Genomic DNA, 14,042 nt, shown 5'->3' with positions numbered 1-14,042 from the left:
TGCATAGAGGTAGCAGTAATCCCAGATTAATGTACCAACTCTATGGTATTACACTGAGTGTAGTGGAAAATGAAAAATTTCATCTAGGGTAATTGTTGTTGTTGTTATTTGGTTTTTAGGAGCATTAGCAACTAAGGCCATATTGCTCCGGGATATGCGGTGGTCATTCCCTGAATGACCTTTCCGCATCCTCCGTATTTGGTGGTGACGGGCTCGAACCCCGGTCTAATCAAGAAGCGTATGCTACGCACTGCTGCTCCTTCCCACCTGGCTACGGAGGCGCCATAGGGTAATTGTGCAGTCAGATATGAAGTTCTCTGAGTAACTGGTGTGACACATTGAAAGAATAAAGGGCAAGAGTTCCATCACATTCTTTTCCTTCAACTTTGTGACTGGTTGTTTTGCTGGGTATAATTTCTCATTTACGATAAATGACAACAATTTTAGTTTGCTTTCAAATTCAAATGCTAACCAACTTTTGATTATAATTCAAAATTTGAAAATCCATAAAATCTTAAAAGGATCTAAGGATCTCCTTGTACAGAATTTCAAAAGTACACCGCCCCCCCCCACCGAATCTATTGCATTTATAACCAGCTGACTGGAAAATTTTTCAGTTTTTTTTTTTTTTTTTCCATCTAGTGTATTCTTTTATAAGGATATGAAAATTCTTCATTTAAAGATAATAAACTTTCCTTGTGATGAGCCACCACCACGTTCTCCATTGTAATACTTTGTTCATAGATGACCTTAATAGTAAAACTGCATGTCAAATAATATCAATATCAATCTCAAGATTATAAAAAATTCTCCTTAGCAGTAATTTAAATATGATGTAAATTCAATTATTGAACTTTTAAAGTTTTAAAATTCCCTCTGGGAAAATTACAGTAAAATGTAAACATAATTTTACATTGATTTAAACCACTCTTTTCAAACAGATAATTTTTTATTCAGTATGATTATGATGTGTTACTCCTTGTTATAATCCATGGTACTAATGACTTGGTCCACTTGCAAAATAAAAGAAAGCAAAGTTAGGCAACATGTATGTGGGTATATGTCATTTTTTAAAACTGACAACTTACACCACTCTGGTTCTCACGAGCTCAAATATTAAAACAATAAGAGGCCATTTCATTTACCCTCGTAGAACTCCACTCATCACATTAATCCATGAAGAGCAATGGCCATTTATAACCACTCTGTCTCCTACCACTTAACCTTCCCTTCATACATAGTAATTTCTCCTAATGCCATACTGCTCCAATTTATACAATGATTGTACATGGGTAGATAAATATAAGTAGATCATGTCAAAATTATTCTTTAAAACTAGTTCTTTTGTGATAACCTCATAGCAGTTAATCACATTTTTGAGATGTTTTCCATTTAATAAACCTGTACCGTGACTGCCTTATGACTCCACTCCTATCAAGATGATCTCACATTACTTCTTTCAACTGATTCCATTATATTCTGTGGCACAGAGGTTAAACTGACAGGTCTATAGTTATCTATTTTGATTTTTTTAACAGAATAATCACTGGAGAGGACTTGGATTCACCATTAAAATCCTGAATCAAAATAAGAAAGTCTTCAGTGAGAGCATACTCCAAAAGAAGGCAGGCTGAAGTCTGCTGCAAGGCATATGACCACTGCTTTTTTGAAATAAAAGACGATATTTACATTCATATTCTGGCTGGCAATATTACAGCAAAGATTTTAAAAAATCTGAATCAGAGAGTATGCCAGAAAAGACCTGATTCGAAAAGTCTAGATGACTTTTCAAATCAGGTCTTTTCATTGTCTGTATCAACAATGAAAGAGCATTTCATCCATCCACTCACTCCAAATGTTTGTCTAGTTCTGTCTTGAATCTATTTAAGCTATCAACTTCTACAATGACAGATGGAAGTTTGTCCAGCAATCAACCACCTGCTGGCCAAAGGAAAACTTCTGCACATCTATCCTACAACTGTCTTATCTCAATTTGAATTTATGCCCTCTCGGGCAATTATTCTGAGCAAGAGGAGGAATCGCATCAGCAATGAGCATGCTCAAACCATTCAAGGCTTTATAAACCTCAATCAGATCACCTTGCAGGTGCCTGGTCTCCAGATACTGTAATTTGCAAAACTTAAGCCTTTCTTCGTAAGAGCAACCTTTTGTTCCATTCACTAATCTTGTTGCCCTTCTCTGCACTCGCTCCAGCAGCTCTACATCCTTCCTAAAATGAGGCCTCAGACCTGTATACAGTACTCAAGGTGTGGCCTGACCACTTCCCCGCTAGAAAAATTCCTGCATTTCATTGAGCTACTTTTGCAGACAGTCTGCACTGCTCAAAAAACTTCATATCTGCCTGCATAATTACCCCAGGACCTTTTCATTCTCTACCACTGTCAGTTTACTACCACACAGTTGATACGTTACTCTGGGGTTACTGCTTCTCATATGCAGTACTTTACATTTGTCAATGTTAACCTTCAGTTGTCACCTCTCAAGCCCATCTGCTCAACTTTTCTAGACCCTAATGCGTACTGTCATTAACAACCCTGCCAACCTTTTCTATCGTCTGCAAACTTAGACATTAAGCCTGATATACCATCATCAATATTATTAATAAATACAGAAAACAACAATGGACCCAACATTGAACCCAGAGGGACTCCACTAATAACATTAGTCCATGAAGAGCCGTGTCCATTGATTACCACTCTTGTCTTCTTCCACTCAACTATCCCTTTATCCATAGCAGCAATTTTCCTCCAATTCCACACTGCTCCAATTTGTGCAGCAGTCTTCCATGTGCAATAGTATCAAAAGCCTTTCTAAGGTCCAAATATATGATATCAAAGTTATTCACTGCATCCAGTTCCTTTGTGACAACATCATAATATCCAATCAAACTGGTCAGACAAGACTTCCCTTTAACAAAACCATGCTGTGTCCGAGCTATAACTGAAGTCTTGTTTAGATGATCCTGCAGTGTTTCTTTAGTTTAGATCTTGCCCCCCTGTGATTTTTCCTCCCAAGCTCAAGGATGAACTAAAATGTCACCCTTTTTTCCATCAGAAACTGATGTAAATGAGCTAATAAGCATCATTCAGAGCATCTTAAATCATCTCTCAAACAATGGTTTCTCAGAAGTCATTGTTTTATTTAGAAAATGGGTGTAGAAATGGGATAAGTTTATGGAACTAAATGGAGGTTCCATCAAAAAAAGAATAACCATCATGAATATACTTCAGCCACAACTATATTTGGGAATTTGAATTACACAAATAATGCACAACAAACAGCTATTTCAATAATGAAGGGTTTGTCAGACCAGCCACCAATGCTGGCATGGTTTACAAAAACCTTTTCACAGATTTCTTTGGGGGGGGGTGAAAATTACCCAGTGCTTTTAGCTTCAATAAAATTTATGGTCACTATTTCTTTACCTAGTAGTTTCCTGAAATATTCACCATTTGAATAGCAACAGCAAATATTCTTCAAATCTATGTGAACAATCAAGTAGTAGAAAGAAGAACTTTTAATTAAACAGGCTAACAAAGTCTGTATTATTTTTAACACAGACTTTTTTACTATTATAACCAAGTTTTTACTATTATAACTATTTCAATAATGAAGGGTTTGTCAGACCAGCCACCAATTCTGGCATGGTTTCGAGGGTACAGCTCTAAAACGGTGTTCGCAGGCCAGCCGCTAGTTAGTACACCGGACTGAACCTATTGGTAACTCTCTAGGAAGCTTCCGGATCAGCTAGTGTATAATCTTGCTACCTCTACTCTGCCAGATAGTGACTGGAGGGAGTCCGTTGTTGTTGTTGTTATTTGGTTTTTAGGAGCATTAGCAACTAAGGCCATATTGCTCCGGTGCGGTGGTCATTCTCTGACCTTTCCGCATGCTCTGTATTTGGTGGTGACGGGCTCGAACCCCGGTCTAATCAAGAAGCGTGTGCTACGCACTGCTGCTCCTTCCCACCTGGCTACGGAGGCGCCTGAGGGAGTCCGAGTAGTGTGTATGCGGGGAGCATTGTCGAGGCCACGTTATGTCAAGGATCTGGGTATATTCTTACCACATGTACGCCATATCCAAAAATTTCATTACTTCATACAGTATGTCCCACCCACTTTTTCTTACTATTGAATACACCATGAATTGTCAAAATAATAGAGCAAGCTTATCTGCGAAAAGATCTAAACCTCCCAAGGACTTCCTAATTCATTTCACAAATATACGTGGTCTCAATTCTAATCTCAACGATGTCCATTTCCACTTGCAGTCTTCCAAACCCCATGTACTTTTTCTGACTGAATCTCAGTTATCAGTTGATTCAACTACTGCTCATCTCAGATGTCCAAATTATTTGCTGTATGATTCCTTTCGCCTCAAAGGTGGTACTTGTGCATATGTCCGTTCTGATATTCCCTGTCAGAGACTTGGCAATTTGGAATCTCCTCTCTTTGATCTTCTCTGGCTTAAAATCTCTCTACCTCATTGTGTAAAATTCATCTGTTGTCTCTACCGTTCTCCCAACTCCACTAATCACTTGGAGCTCTTTGACTTCCTCTCTTTGCAACTTGACTTTCTCCAGTCCAACTTTCCTAACAGTGAGGTAATTTTCCTTGGTGATTTTAATGTTCACAACTCCATCTGGCTTCCGTTTTCTAGTCACACCGACCCAGCAGGTCGAGATGCTGAGGCTTTTGCAATTACTAATGACCTAGCACAGATTGTTCATTTACCTACAAGAATACCGGACAATCCTAATCATACAGCCAATACGCTTGATCTTTTTCTCACAAACAACCCTTCTAAGTACAAGGTTGAAGTGAGAGGTCCTTTAGGCACTTCAGATCACAACTTGGTGATTGTCTCTTCTCCAATGGAACCTTTATCTCATGGCTATTCCCAACCTCGTATTGTTTGGCATTACAAGAATGCAAAATGGGATGACCTGCGAGACTTCTTTTCTTCTTTTCCTTGGTCTGATTACTGTTTCAAAACTTCTGATGTCAACGTTTGCTCAGATCGTGTCAGTGAAATTATTCTTGCAGGAATGGAATCCTTTATCCCACAGTCCACTTTAAAATCTCGTCCTTTATCTAAACCTTGGTTTTCCAATAAATGTGCTAAGGCTGTCCAAGAGAAGAAGGTTGCATATCGTAATTGGCTTGTTTCTAATTCTTCAGTTTCATTTTCTGCCTACACCAAAGCTCGCAACAATTGTAAAGCAGTTATTAATCAGTCCAAACTAGAGTTTGAACAGGCTAAGAGTAGAAAACTTGCTTCCTGCCCTAATGATAGCCGAGCATTCTGGTCTCTTGCCAAAGCTATTGGCCGCAACTTTTGCCCATCTCTGCTCCCACCTCTGTCCAAATCAGATGGTTCTGTTGTCACTTCAGCCAAGGATAAAGCTGACCTGCTAGCATCCCATTTTTCTTCGAGCTCATGTATTAATAATCTTGGTAAAACACCTCCCACCATTCCTAACACGCTCCATTCAATGCCTCCTGTGGTCTTCCGTCAAAAGGATATCAGAAGGATTTTGATGAATCTTGATGCTAAGAAAGCTCCAGGTCCTGATGGTATTTCTCCACTTGTTCTCAAAACCTGTGCTCCTGAACTTACTCCTATTCTTTGCCGCCTTTTTTCACTTTCTTATTCCAAAGGTGTTTTTCCTTCTGCTTGGAAATTTGCTCATATCCAGCCAGTTCCTAAAAAGGGTGACAAATCCCTCCCATCCAATTATCGTTCCATTGCAATTACTTCTACTCTTTCTAAAGTAATGGAGAAATCAATTAACCGCCAACTCTTAAACCACCTAGAAACCTTCCGTCTGATCAACGATCGCCAGTATGGATTCCGTCAGTGTCGATCCACTGGTGATATTCTGGCTTATGTTACTCATTTATGGACTAATTCAATGGAAAGGTTCAGTGAAACACAAGTAGTTGCTCTTGACATCTCAAAGGCTTTTGATCATGTTTGGCATAAAGGTCTTCTAAACAAGCTTCCATCTTATGGTTTGCCAACTGTTTTTAGTAATTGGTTATCCAGTTTTCTCTCTGATCGCTCACTGAGGGTGATGGCAGATGGCTCTCTGTCTTCTAACTTCTCCACTAATGCCGGTGTCCCCCAAGGTTCAGTTCTTTCCCCCACTCTTTTCCTCTTGTATATCAATGACCTTCTTCCATTGACTGGAAATCCAATCCATAGTTTTGCCGATGATAGCACATTGCATTCAACTTTCCATTTTGAGAAACCTTGTCCAGCTCAATCAGCTTCAAGTTCTCGAAAATCTGCTGCCAATTCCTTAAATGCGATCTTCAGGTAATTCTCCAGTGGGGCAAAGACAACTTAGTTGATTTCAACCCTTCTAAAACTCAATCTTGTCTTATATCTCGCAAAAAGGATTCTTCTGTTCCTATGCTTATCTTTAGTGACACTCCGATTTCTAGGCAAAATGATATATCTCTTTTGGGGATTACCCTGACTTCTAATCTCTCTTGGCACAAGCACATTACAAATATTGCTTCCTCTCCATCTAAAAAACTTGGTTTTCTCTTTCGCTCTCGGCGTTACTTTTCTCCCAAACAGCTGCTCATTCTGTATAAATCGCAAATCCGCCCTGCCATGGAATATTGTTCCCACATCTGGGGTGGTGCCCCCAAAACCTCTCTCAGGCTTCTTGATTCCATTCAGAAGAGGGCAGTTAGGTTAATTAATGATTCATCTCTAACAGAGTCTCTCCATTCGCTTTCTCATAGACGCACTGTTTCTGCTGCATGCCTCTTCTACAGATACTTCCATGGGCACTGTTCTTCTGAATTGGCTTCTATAATTCCCGCTCTCTCTTTCAAAACAGTCCGAACACGTGCCGCCACCAGCCAACATCCATTTACTGTCCAACTTCAAACCCACAGAACCAACTTTTCATCTTCCTCATTTATTCATTCAACTGCCGTTTTCTGGAACAACCTTCCTTCATACGTATTTCCTGAAAATTACAATCTACAGAAGTTCAAGTCCAATATCAACAAATATCTTCTTTCGTCTTCTCAACCTCCAACCCAAGCACGGTACTAAGTACTATAGGTTATAATACCTCTCGTGTTTGGGGTTCTCATAAAAAAAAAAAAAAAAAAAAAAAAGTCTTAGATAGTATGAATCAGAGCTGTAATGCTCAATATGTTCTACGTTGATATTACGTGAACTAGCTGACGTATTCTGTGGTAGTACGTTGTGTGTGTGTGTGGGGGGGGATTGTCACCCAACTCGTATGTACTTTGTCGCAAGCCCGCGACAATGTGTTAAAATTCGCATGAACGTGTCTTGACCTTTCCGATAATGTCTGCAATTTATTAACATGTCTGTTTTTTTTTTTATTTCTGAGGCCTGTGCTTCCCGTCGCAAATCTATGGAGGTCTTCAATAGATCCCATCTCCTTGCTTACACTGCAAGGAAAACTTCATACTTTCTTCTATTGTAATCCCTATATCTTTCTCATCTTGAACAGTGGCACAAACAGCTAAATAGATTCTTTAAAGATACCGAATTTAAAATTGTGGCCAGGCCAATACGGAAATTACACACTATACTGAACAATCGCTCGGGTCTTTGTGCGTTTGCAACACAAATTAATGACTTGGCATACAACATTTCTTGCGGTGATTGCGACTCGTTTTACCAAGGTTCAACACGTTTTTCTCTGAATATTCATGTAAATCAACATGAAGCCTCAGTTCGTGCTTCTCATTCAGCAGCGTCAGAATTAGCCTTTCATGCCATTAAGAAAAACCCTTTTTTATTTAACGAGGCCAAAATACTTAAACTTAATGTCCAACGTAATTATACACGACTATTAATTGCAGAAACCGTAGAAATTAAATTACACAAGAATTCTGTTAATGTTCGTTGGCCATATTCAGTAATTTTCATTCCTGTGATCACGACATACGGTCGAAAAGCGTCAGCTTCAGGAAGGAAAATCGTTTTGAATATTTTCGTTAGATTCTTTTTAATATTTTTAATAGTGTTAAATTGATTTTTAATTGTGTTTAATTGGTTTTTAATTATTTTTTACTCTAATTTTTTTCGATTTTTTCGTTTTAATTTCTGGAGAGTATCATATGGAAGTGTTCTACATACTATATTGAGGTAAACTTCTCTTATTATTTTAAAAATATAACAAAGTCTGTGTTAGTTTTAACCTGTAATACTGGCACTGTTGGCCCTACACTACACGACATAATATAATACCTGCCGACTTGGCTAGCCGGGTGGGTAAAGTGCCTGCCTGGCAACCCAAAGGTCGCGGGTTCGATTCCTGCCTCGGGCTTGGATCAAAGTACTGCAAAAACCTTGGGAGGTGCATTATGGCCAAAGAAGCCTAAGCGCCAACAACTACAAAAAAAAAAAAAGTAATACCTATAGAATTTATAATAATAAAAATACCTGCACTGAAATGAAACCCTAAAACCTTTACTATTGGGCTGTGTAGGATAAACATAGGTACATTTCAGACCTTAACTTCACTGTTTTGGGTTAATGCTGCAGTCTTGTGTATTTATGGCCTGGAAGTTTACATTAGCTAAACTACAGGAGATTATGGCATTGAAGTTGAAGTAGCTTTATGCTATTTTTAACATCAAGACTACATACAAGACGACTTTCACTCAAGACCATGTTTCATTATCTGTTTGTTATGTCTTACTGTAAGAGAGCTGTATTAAGTAGCACATTACTGAAATATTGTCAACACAGTACCAATAATATAGAATACTGATTATGCATATTACTTCAGTGCCTCCCAGTTCTCCTTTGGCAGCAAGTTGTCCAAATGAAATTGGGTCATCAGCTTGAATAACAATGCTTTTCTTTTCTTTAGCCTTGAAAAATATAACAAATAAATTACATAATACAATAATACAACAATGCGCACTATGAAAATTTACAAACAAAATTTAAAGCATTTATATATAGCAAGATTATATACAGATTATATACATAATAATATTATTAAATAATGCAGGGGGAAATGTCACAATATGAAATTAATATTTTAATTAATTAAAAATAATTACTTATTAATTAATGGAGTGAAGTGAAGTTGACAGTGTAGCAAAGCTTTATCCATGGGTTATTACGTGAACTAATAAGATATTTCATATTAGTAAGGCCAAATGATGCAATAGTAATACCTGTAGCTTATTCTGAATCAGCAAGAGAGAAAAAAAAAAAAAAAACCTTAGTCTGAGTCAATCGCAATTTGTACATTTTTAAAAATGTAATAATTCAATTCTACTTTCAACCTTATCTCTCTGCTTCAACTACCCTGGGTCGAAACTTATTCCAATGAGCACACTTCATGAGACAATCTTTTAGTGCTTCCCAAAATTTTACATTTATATCCAGTTATTCTTGTTTCAGTTTCGAACATGAAAGTATTCATTCTGCTTATTCCTTTAAGGGCCTCAAACATCTTCTTCAGGACATCCCTGTGGAGTCTGGTCTCCAGGTCCTGCAGTATACATCTAAGACATTCCTCATAGGGACAATCCTTAGCTATCTCGAACAATATAGTTGTCCATCTTCGGACCTTGTCTAGAAACTGTCCTTTTATAGGTGAAGCCTCTAGAATACAATATTCCAAATGTGGTCTCACCATCATTTTATAAAGAAGAATAATAGCATCCTTCGCCAAAAATTAAACGAGCCATCCCATCTCCTTGCTTACACTGCAAGGAAAACCTCATACTTTCTTCTATTGTAATCCCTATATCTTTCTCATCTTGAGCCATCTTTAATTCCATGTACTCCAGCCTGTATGTCACCCAATGACTTTCTTTACCTCAAATTAAAATATTACATTCGGCAGAATTAAACACCGGTTGCCATCTAGCAGACAACATGCATAAATGATGTCATTCTGAAGAAGCATAGTCTGGTCTTAATTATTAACCAACATACTTTCACTGTATACTCTCATCAATATAACTTGAGGAATATCATAAATAAGAGGGGGGAACTCAAACACTGAAACCTGAGGAATCCCACTTGCTATATTAATCCACTCTGAAAAATTAATTGCTGCATGTCTCCTTTTGCTTAGCCAACCCCTGATCCACTTCAGAATCTTCCCAGTAATTCCGGGATACTCTAGTTTTCATAGTAGCTTCTTTCAAGGAAACCTAATCAAAGGCTTTACTAAAATCTAGATATACTATATCAAAATCGTTACTAGCATCTAAACAATTTATGACATCATCACAGTAATTAACCAAGTTTGTCAAGCAAGAATCTCTTCACAAAGACAAGCTCCCCTTAATGAATTCATTCTTAAGATGTTTCTAACACCGCAGGAGCTTTACTGCCTTTAAGCCTCAATAGGTTTTTGCTGACAGCTGCTTTATAGAGATCATTATACCATTAATTTTACTGCAATCTGATTCCCTTTTCTTTTTCTGTTTCCCCCTCACGGAAATGATCTTTCAATTATCAAAATGGATATGCAAAATACCAAAATACCTACTCAACTTATTTAGCTTTAATGAAAGACCATGTGTACTGAGTAGATTAGGAATTCCATGTAGTCCTTTCTGATGCAGATTCAAACATTAAAGTTTGTGTTCCTCAAAACAGGTAGAAGTCACACATTAATATTTTATAATTTATTACTGTTATTTTACATCTTTCTTTTTGTTTCTATGTTTCATTCTGATATATTTTTAATGTTATTTCCATATTTGTTAATACTGTAATTTTAATGTTTATTCCCCCCATATCCTGAATTGTAATTAAGTTCAATGGTTCATCAATTAATGATGTCTTTGATTAAAGATATTTAGGTCTACGATGCACCTGTCATAGGAAAACAGTTATTTGATTAATGATGAAGTCTCAATTGATGATGTACAATAACAATTGGAGCTGTTTTCAAACAAGGAAAGCACTCAAGCCATGCGGCTTGCATATTTGGGCAATCAAAGTCACACAGTTGCATTTATCAGCACTTGGAGTCCATCTCTCTCTCTCTGCAATGCCAATATTTCTCTACTCATCATAATTTCACTATATTAAATCAATAGTAATGGCCCCAAAAGTGAGTGTGAAAGAACAAAAAAGCAGGAAATCAATTTCTGTGCACAAAGTAAGAAATTATTTCAAAACACAGAACAGCATTAAATTAAGTGTACTTGAAAATAAAGTTTCACACAACCTATGATTTTGATAATCGTTAAACAAAAGGATGCAATTAAAATAAAGAATGTGAAGGAAACTGTTAATGAAAAACTATTAACAGTTTTTCTATTTCTACTACTTACAATAATTTTTCCATTCAGTTACTAATATGAAATGCTCAAATGCTATATGGTACTGTATTATAAAGTATGCTTTTTTTTTCCTTTTTTTTTTGTGAAAAAGTTTTTATGCCTTTAACATATTTCATACTCAATTAACGATAATTTGGTTTATGACATTGATAATTTGGTTTTAGCATTTCGGTATTAGGCATACAGTGCAAGGAAGCCCTAGGCTTGCTGTATTGGCAAAAAAAAAAAAAAATAAATAAAAAAATAAATAATAAAATAAACTGCACATCTGACTCCCTCCTCATTTAGGTTTCTACCCAGTTAATGCTGAATTTCCCCCAGATGTCAGCCTCAACTGCACATAGATAGAGGTAATATATTCCAGTAATAACATGCTAGCTAAAGAAAATTTCCTAAAATACAATCCAAACCTCTTCCCATGTAATTTGAATTTATGGCCTCTAGTTCTGGAATCATTTATAACAGTGCAAATTCCATCCTCATTCATTTTACTTTTACCTCTAAGGTACCTAATTTCCAAGTTCTATAGTCCACATAATCAAAGAGTTTCTTCATATGGTCTCCCTTTTGCCGATCTCAGCAGATGCATTGCCCGTCTTTGGACCCTTTCGAGAAGTTTGATGTTGTTTTTTGTTAAGATCTCCATACTTGAACAAAGTATTCCATGTGATCTTACAATTACCTTATACAGTGGGATTTATGATCTCCCTATCTCTACAAGCAAATGTTAGACCTTGCATTTTGCTGCATTAAAAGATAGTTGTGACTTTTCTGTCCATCCTTGAAGTCTAAGTCATCCCAAAGAAGCTCAGTTTGGCACTCATCATTAACTACTTTAGGGTTTTTGCTATCACCTATAAATTTTGACATCATGCCTTGCATCCCTTTGTTAATGTCATTTAGGAAAATAAAAAACACCAGTGGTTCCGGTGCCGATTCTTGGGGAACCCCAATTCTTGCATTAACCAAATTCGAATAACCATTAATCGAAACTCTCTGCCTGCTACCTGCAGCCATCTTGCAATCAATCTAAGGATTTTCCCTCTGATTCTAACTTGTACAATAACCTGTCAAGCAGGACTGAGTCAAAAGCTTTGCTGAAATTCAAGTAAACAATGCTGAAATTATTTGCTGCATCCAACTCATCAGTGATGTCAAAATAGCTAACCAGGTTAATTAAACATGATTTTCCTTTTTCAAACAGACTGACTGTTTGGTAGTTACCCACTTCGCTCTTAGAACTGCTTTTTGGCTATACATTGGCACTCTGCCAATCCAAGGAAGTCCAGTGATGCCCTCATAATTAACCTTAATGGTTCAATGCATTTCTCTTGCTCCTTACCTCAAAATCACTGGGTATATGCTATCAACTCCAGAAGCCTTATTTGTCTTTAGGTTCAAAGGTTTTTCTAATAAACAATCAGAAATTTCAATATAACTAATTTCATGCTTTCCAGTTCTTTTGTGGAACAATTAAGATCATTAATCGAGAAGGGACCACCGTATTACATTAAACAATTTCATGATGAATTTCTGATTAGACCCAAAGAAGTAAGGTTGATTCAAAGTTTTTGCTGAAGTTGAGTTATTTTACATAACAAAAATATTCACGGCCTTTACAAATGGGGAGCAGAGAATTTTTTTTTCACATTTGTTAGTAAATTGTTTGTACACAGTGTGGCAATTGGAAAATGACACTGATGCTAGAAAAAAAATAATGATCCCACGTATGAGTAAACTAACCTTGGTTTTTTCAAAGTAACTTCTTTCAGCATTCACACACTGCATATAATGATTGCGAAGTGAATGGAACGACTGGTGGAAGGCCGTGACTTGTATACTCTTAATATTCTCATTACAGCGCTTTGAATGGTATCAACTTTACGAAAATAAGCCTTCAGGTGGTGCCTTGAGTTTTGGGAACAAAAAGAAGTCTCAGGGAGTTAAGTCTGATGAATACAGTGGGTGCACAGTACGTGGACTTTTTTGCTAGCTAAAAATTATGAACAATAAGAGCCTTGTGGCTTGGTATGTTGTCGTGCAAAAATAATCAACTGCTGTCTTCTCCATACTGAGGCTGCACTTGATGGATTCTCTGCAACAAATGTTTAAAACTGTCTTGATAGTAGGCAGCAGTAAAACTTTGGCCATTGGGCACGATTTCTGTGCACAATTCCCTTGCTATTGTAGAAAGTGATGAGTACAATTTTGATATTTGAACTTTTTTGATGAGATTTTTGGCTTTGGGAAAGTTTGTAGCTTCCACTCTGCACTTTGTTGCAGGGTTGTACTGAAAACAGCATAACTCATCACCTGTAATGATCAAATTCAGAAAGTTTGGTTTGCTTTCAGTGGTCTCAATGAGTTCTCTGCAGTGTTCAACTCACCTGTCATTGGCCATCTGTTAATGATGTGGAACAAACTGCACAAACCTTTGTTTTCTTCAAATCCTGGGTTATTATTTGTTGAATGGTTTCCTTATTAATGCACACATCTTCTGAAATTATTCGGTGTTGCACATCAGTCATTTGTAATGATTTCCCGCACCTTTTCAATCAACTCTTGACATTCAAACCATTTTTGCTGGGCTCAGATGTTTGTCATCTTCCAATGATTCTCTTCCATGGGTGAAACATTTATACCACTCAAACACTCATGTGGTAGAATTTTTCTCAGTGTGGTCTGTGCTTGTTAACA

The 14,042-nt window shown here is 37.0% G+C and overlaps 1 protein-coding gene across 2 annotated transcripts in view; it reads right to left on the bottom strand.

Annotated features, from left to right (window-relative positions):
• The window catches only part of betaCOP (coatomer subunit beta), a 234,667-nt gene that overhangs the window by 73,680 nt on the left and 146,945 nt on the right, over positions 1-14,042 (bottom strand). For both annotated transcript variants that reach the window (XM_090381759.1, XM_090381760.1), the window contains exon 16: positions 8,811-8,900. In XM_090381759.1, coding sequence (XP_090237885.1) covers positions 8,811-8,900 — 90 coding nt within the window. The remainder of the gene's footprint in view (positions 1-8,810; positions 8,901-14,042) is intronic.

Source organism: Mastigoproctus giganteus, chromosome 9 (genome assembly GCF_048544385.1).
Source record: "Mastigoproctus giganteus isolate SK-2022 chromosome 9, ASM4854438v1, whole genome shotgun sequence".
NCBI lineage: Eukaryota > Metazoa > Arthropoda > Arachnida > Uropygi > Thelyphonidae > Mastigoproctus > Mastigoproctus giganteus.
Note: the sequence above shows the minus strand (reverse complement) of the source record. Positions and strands in the feature narration are given on the sequence as shown.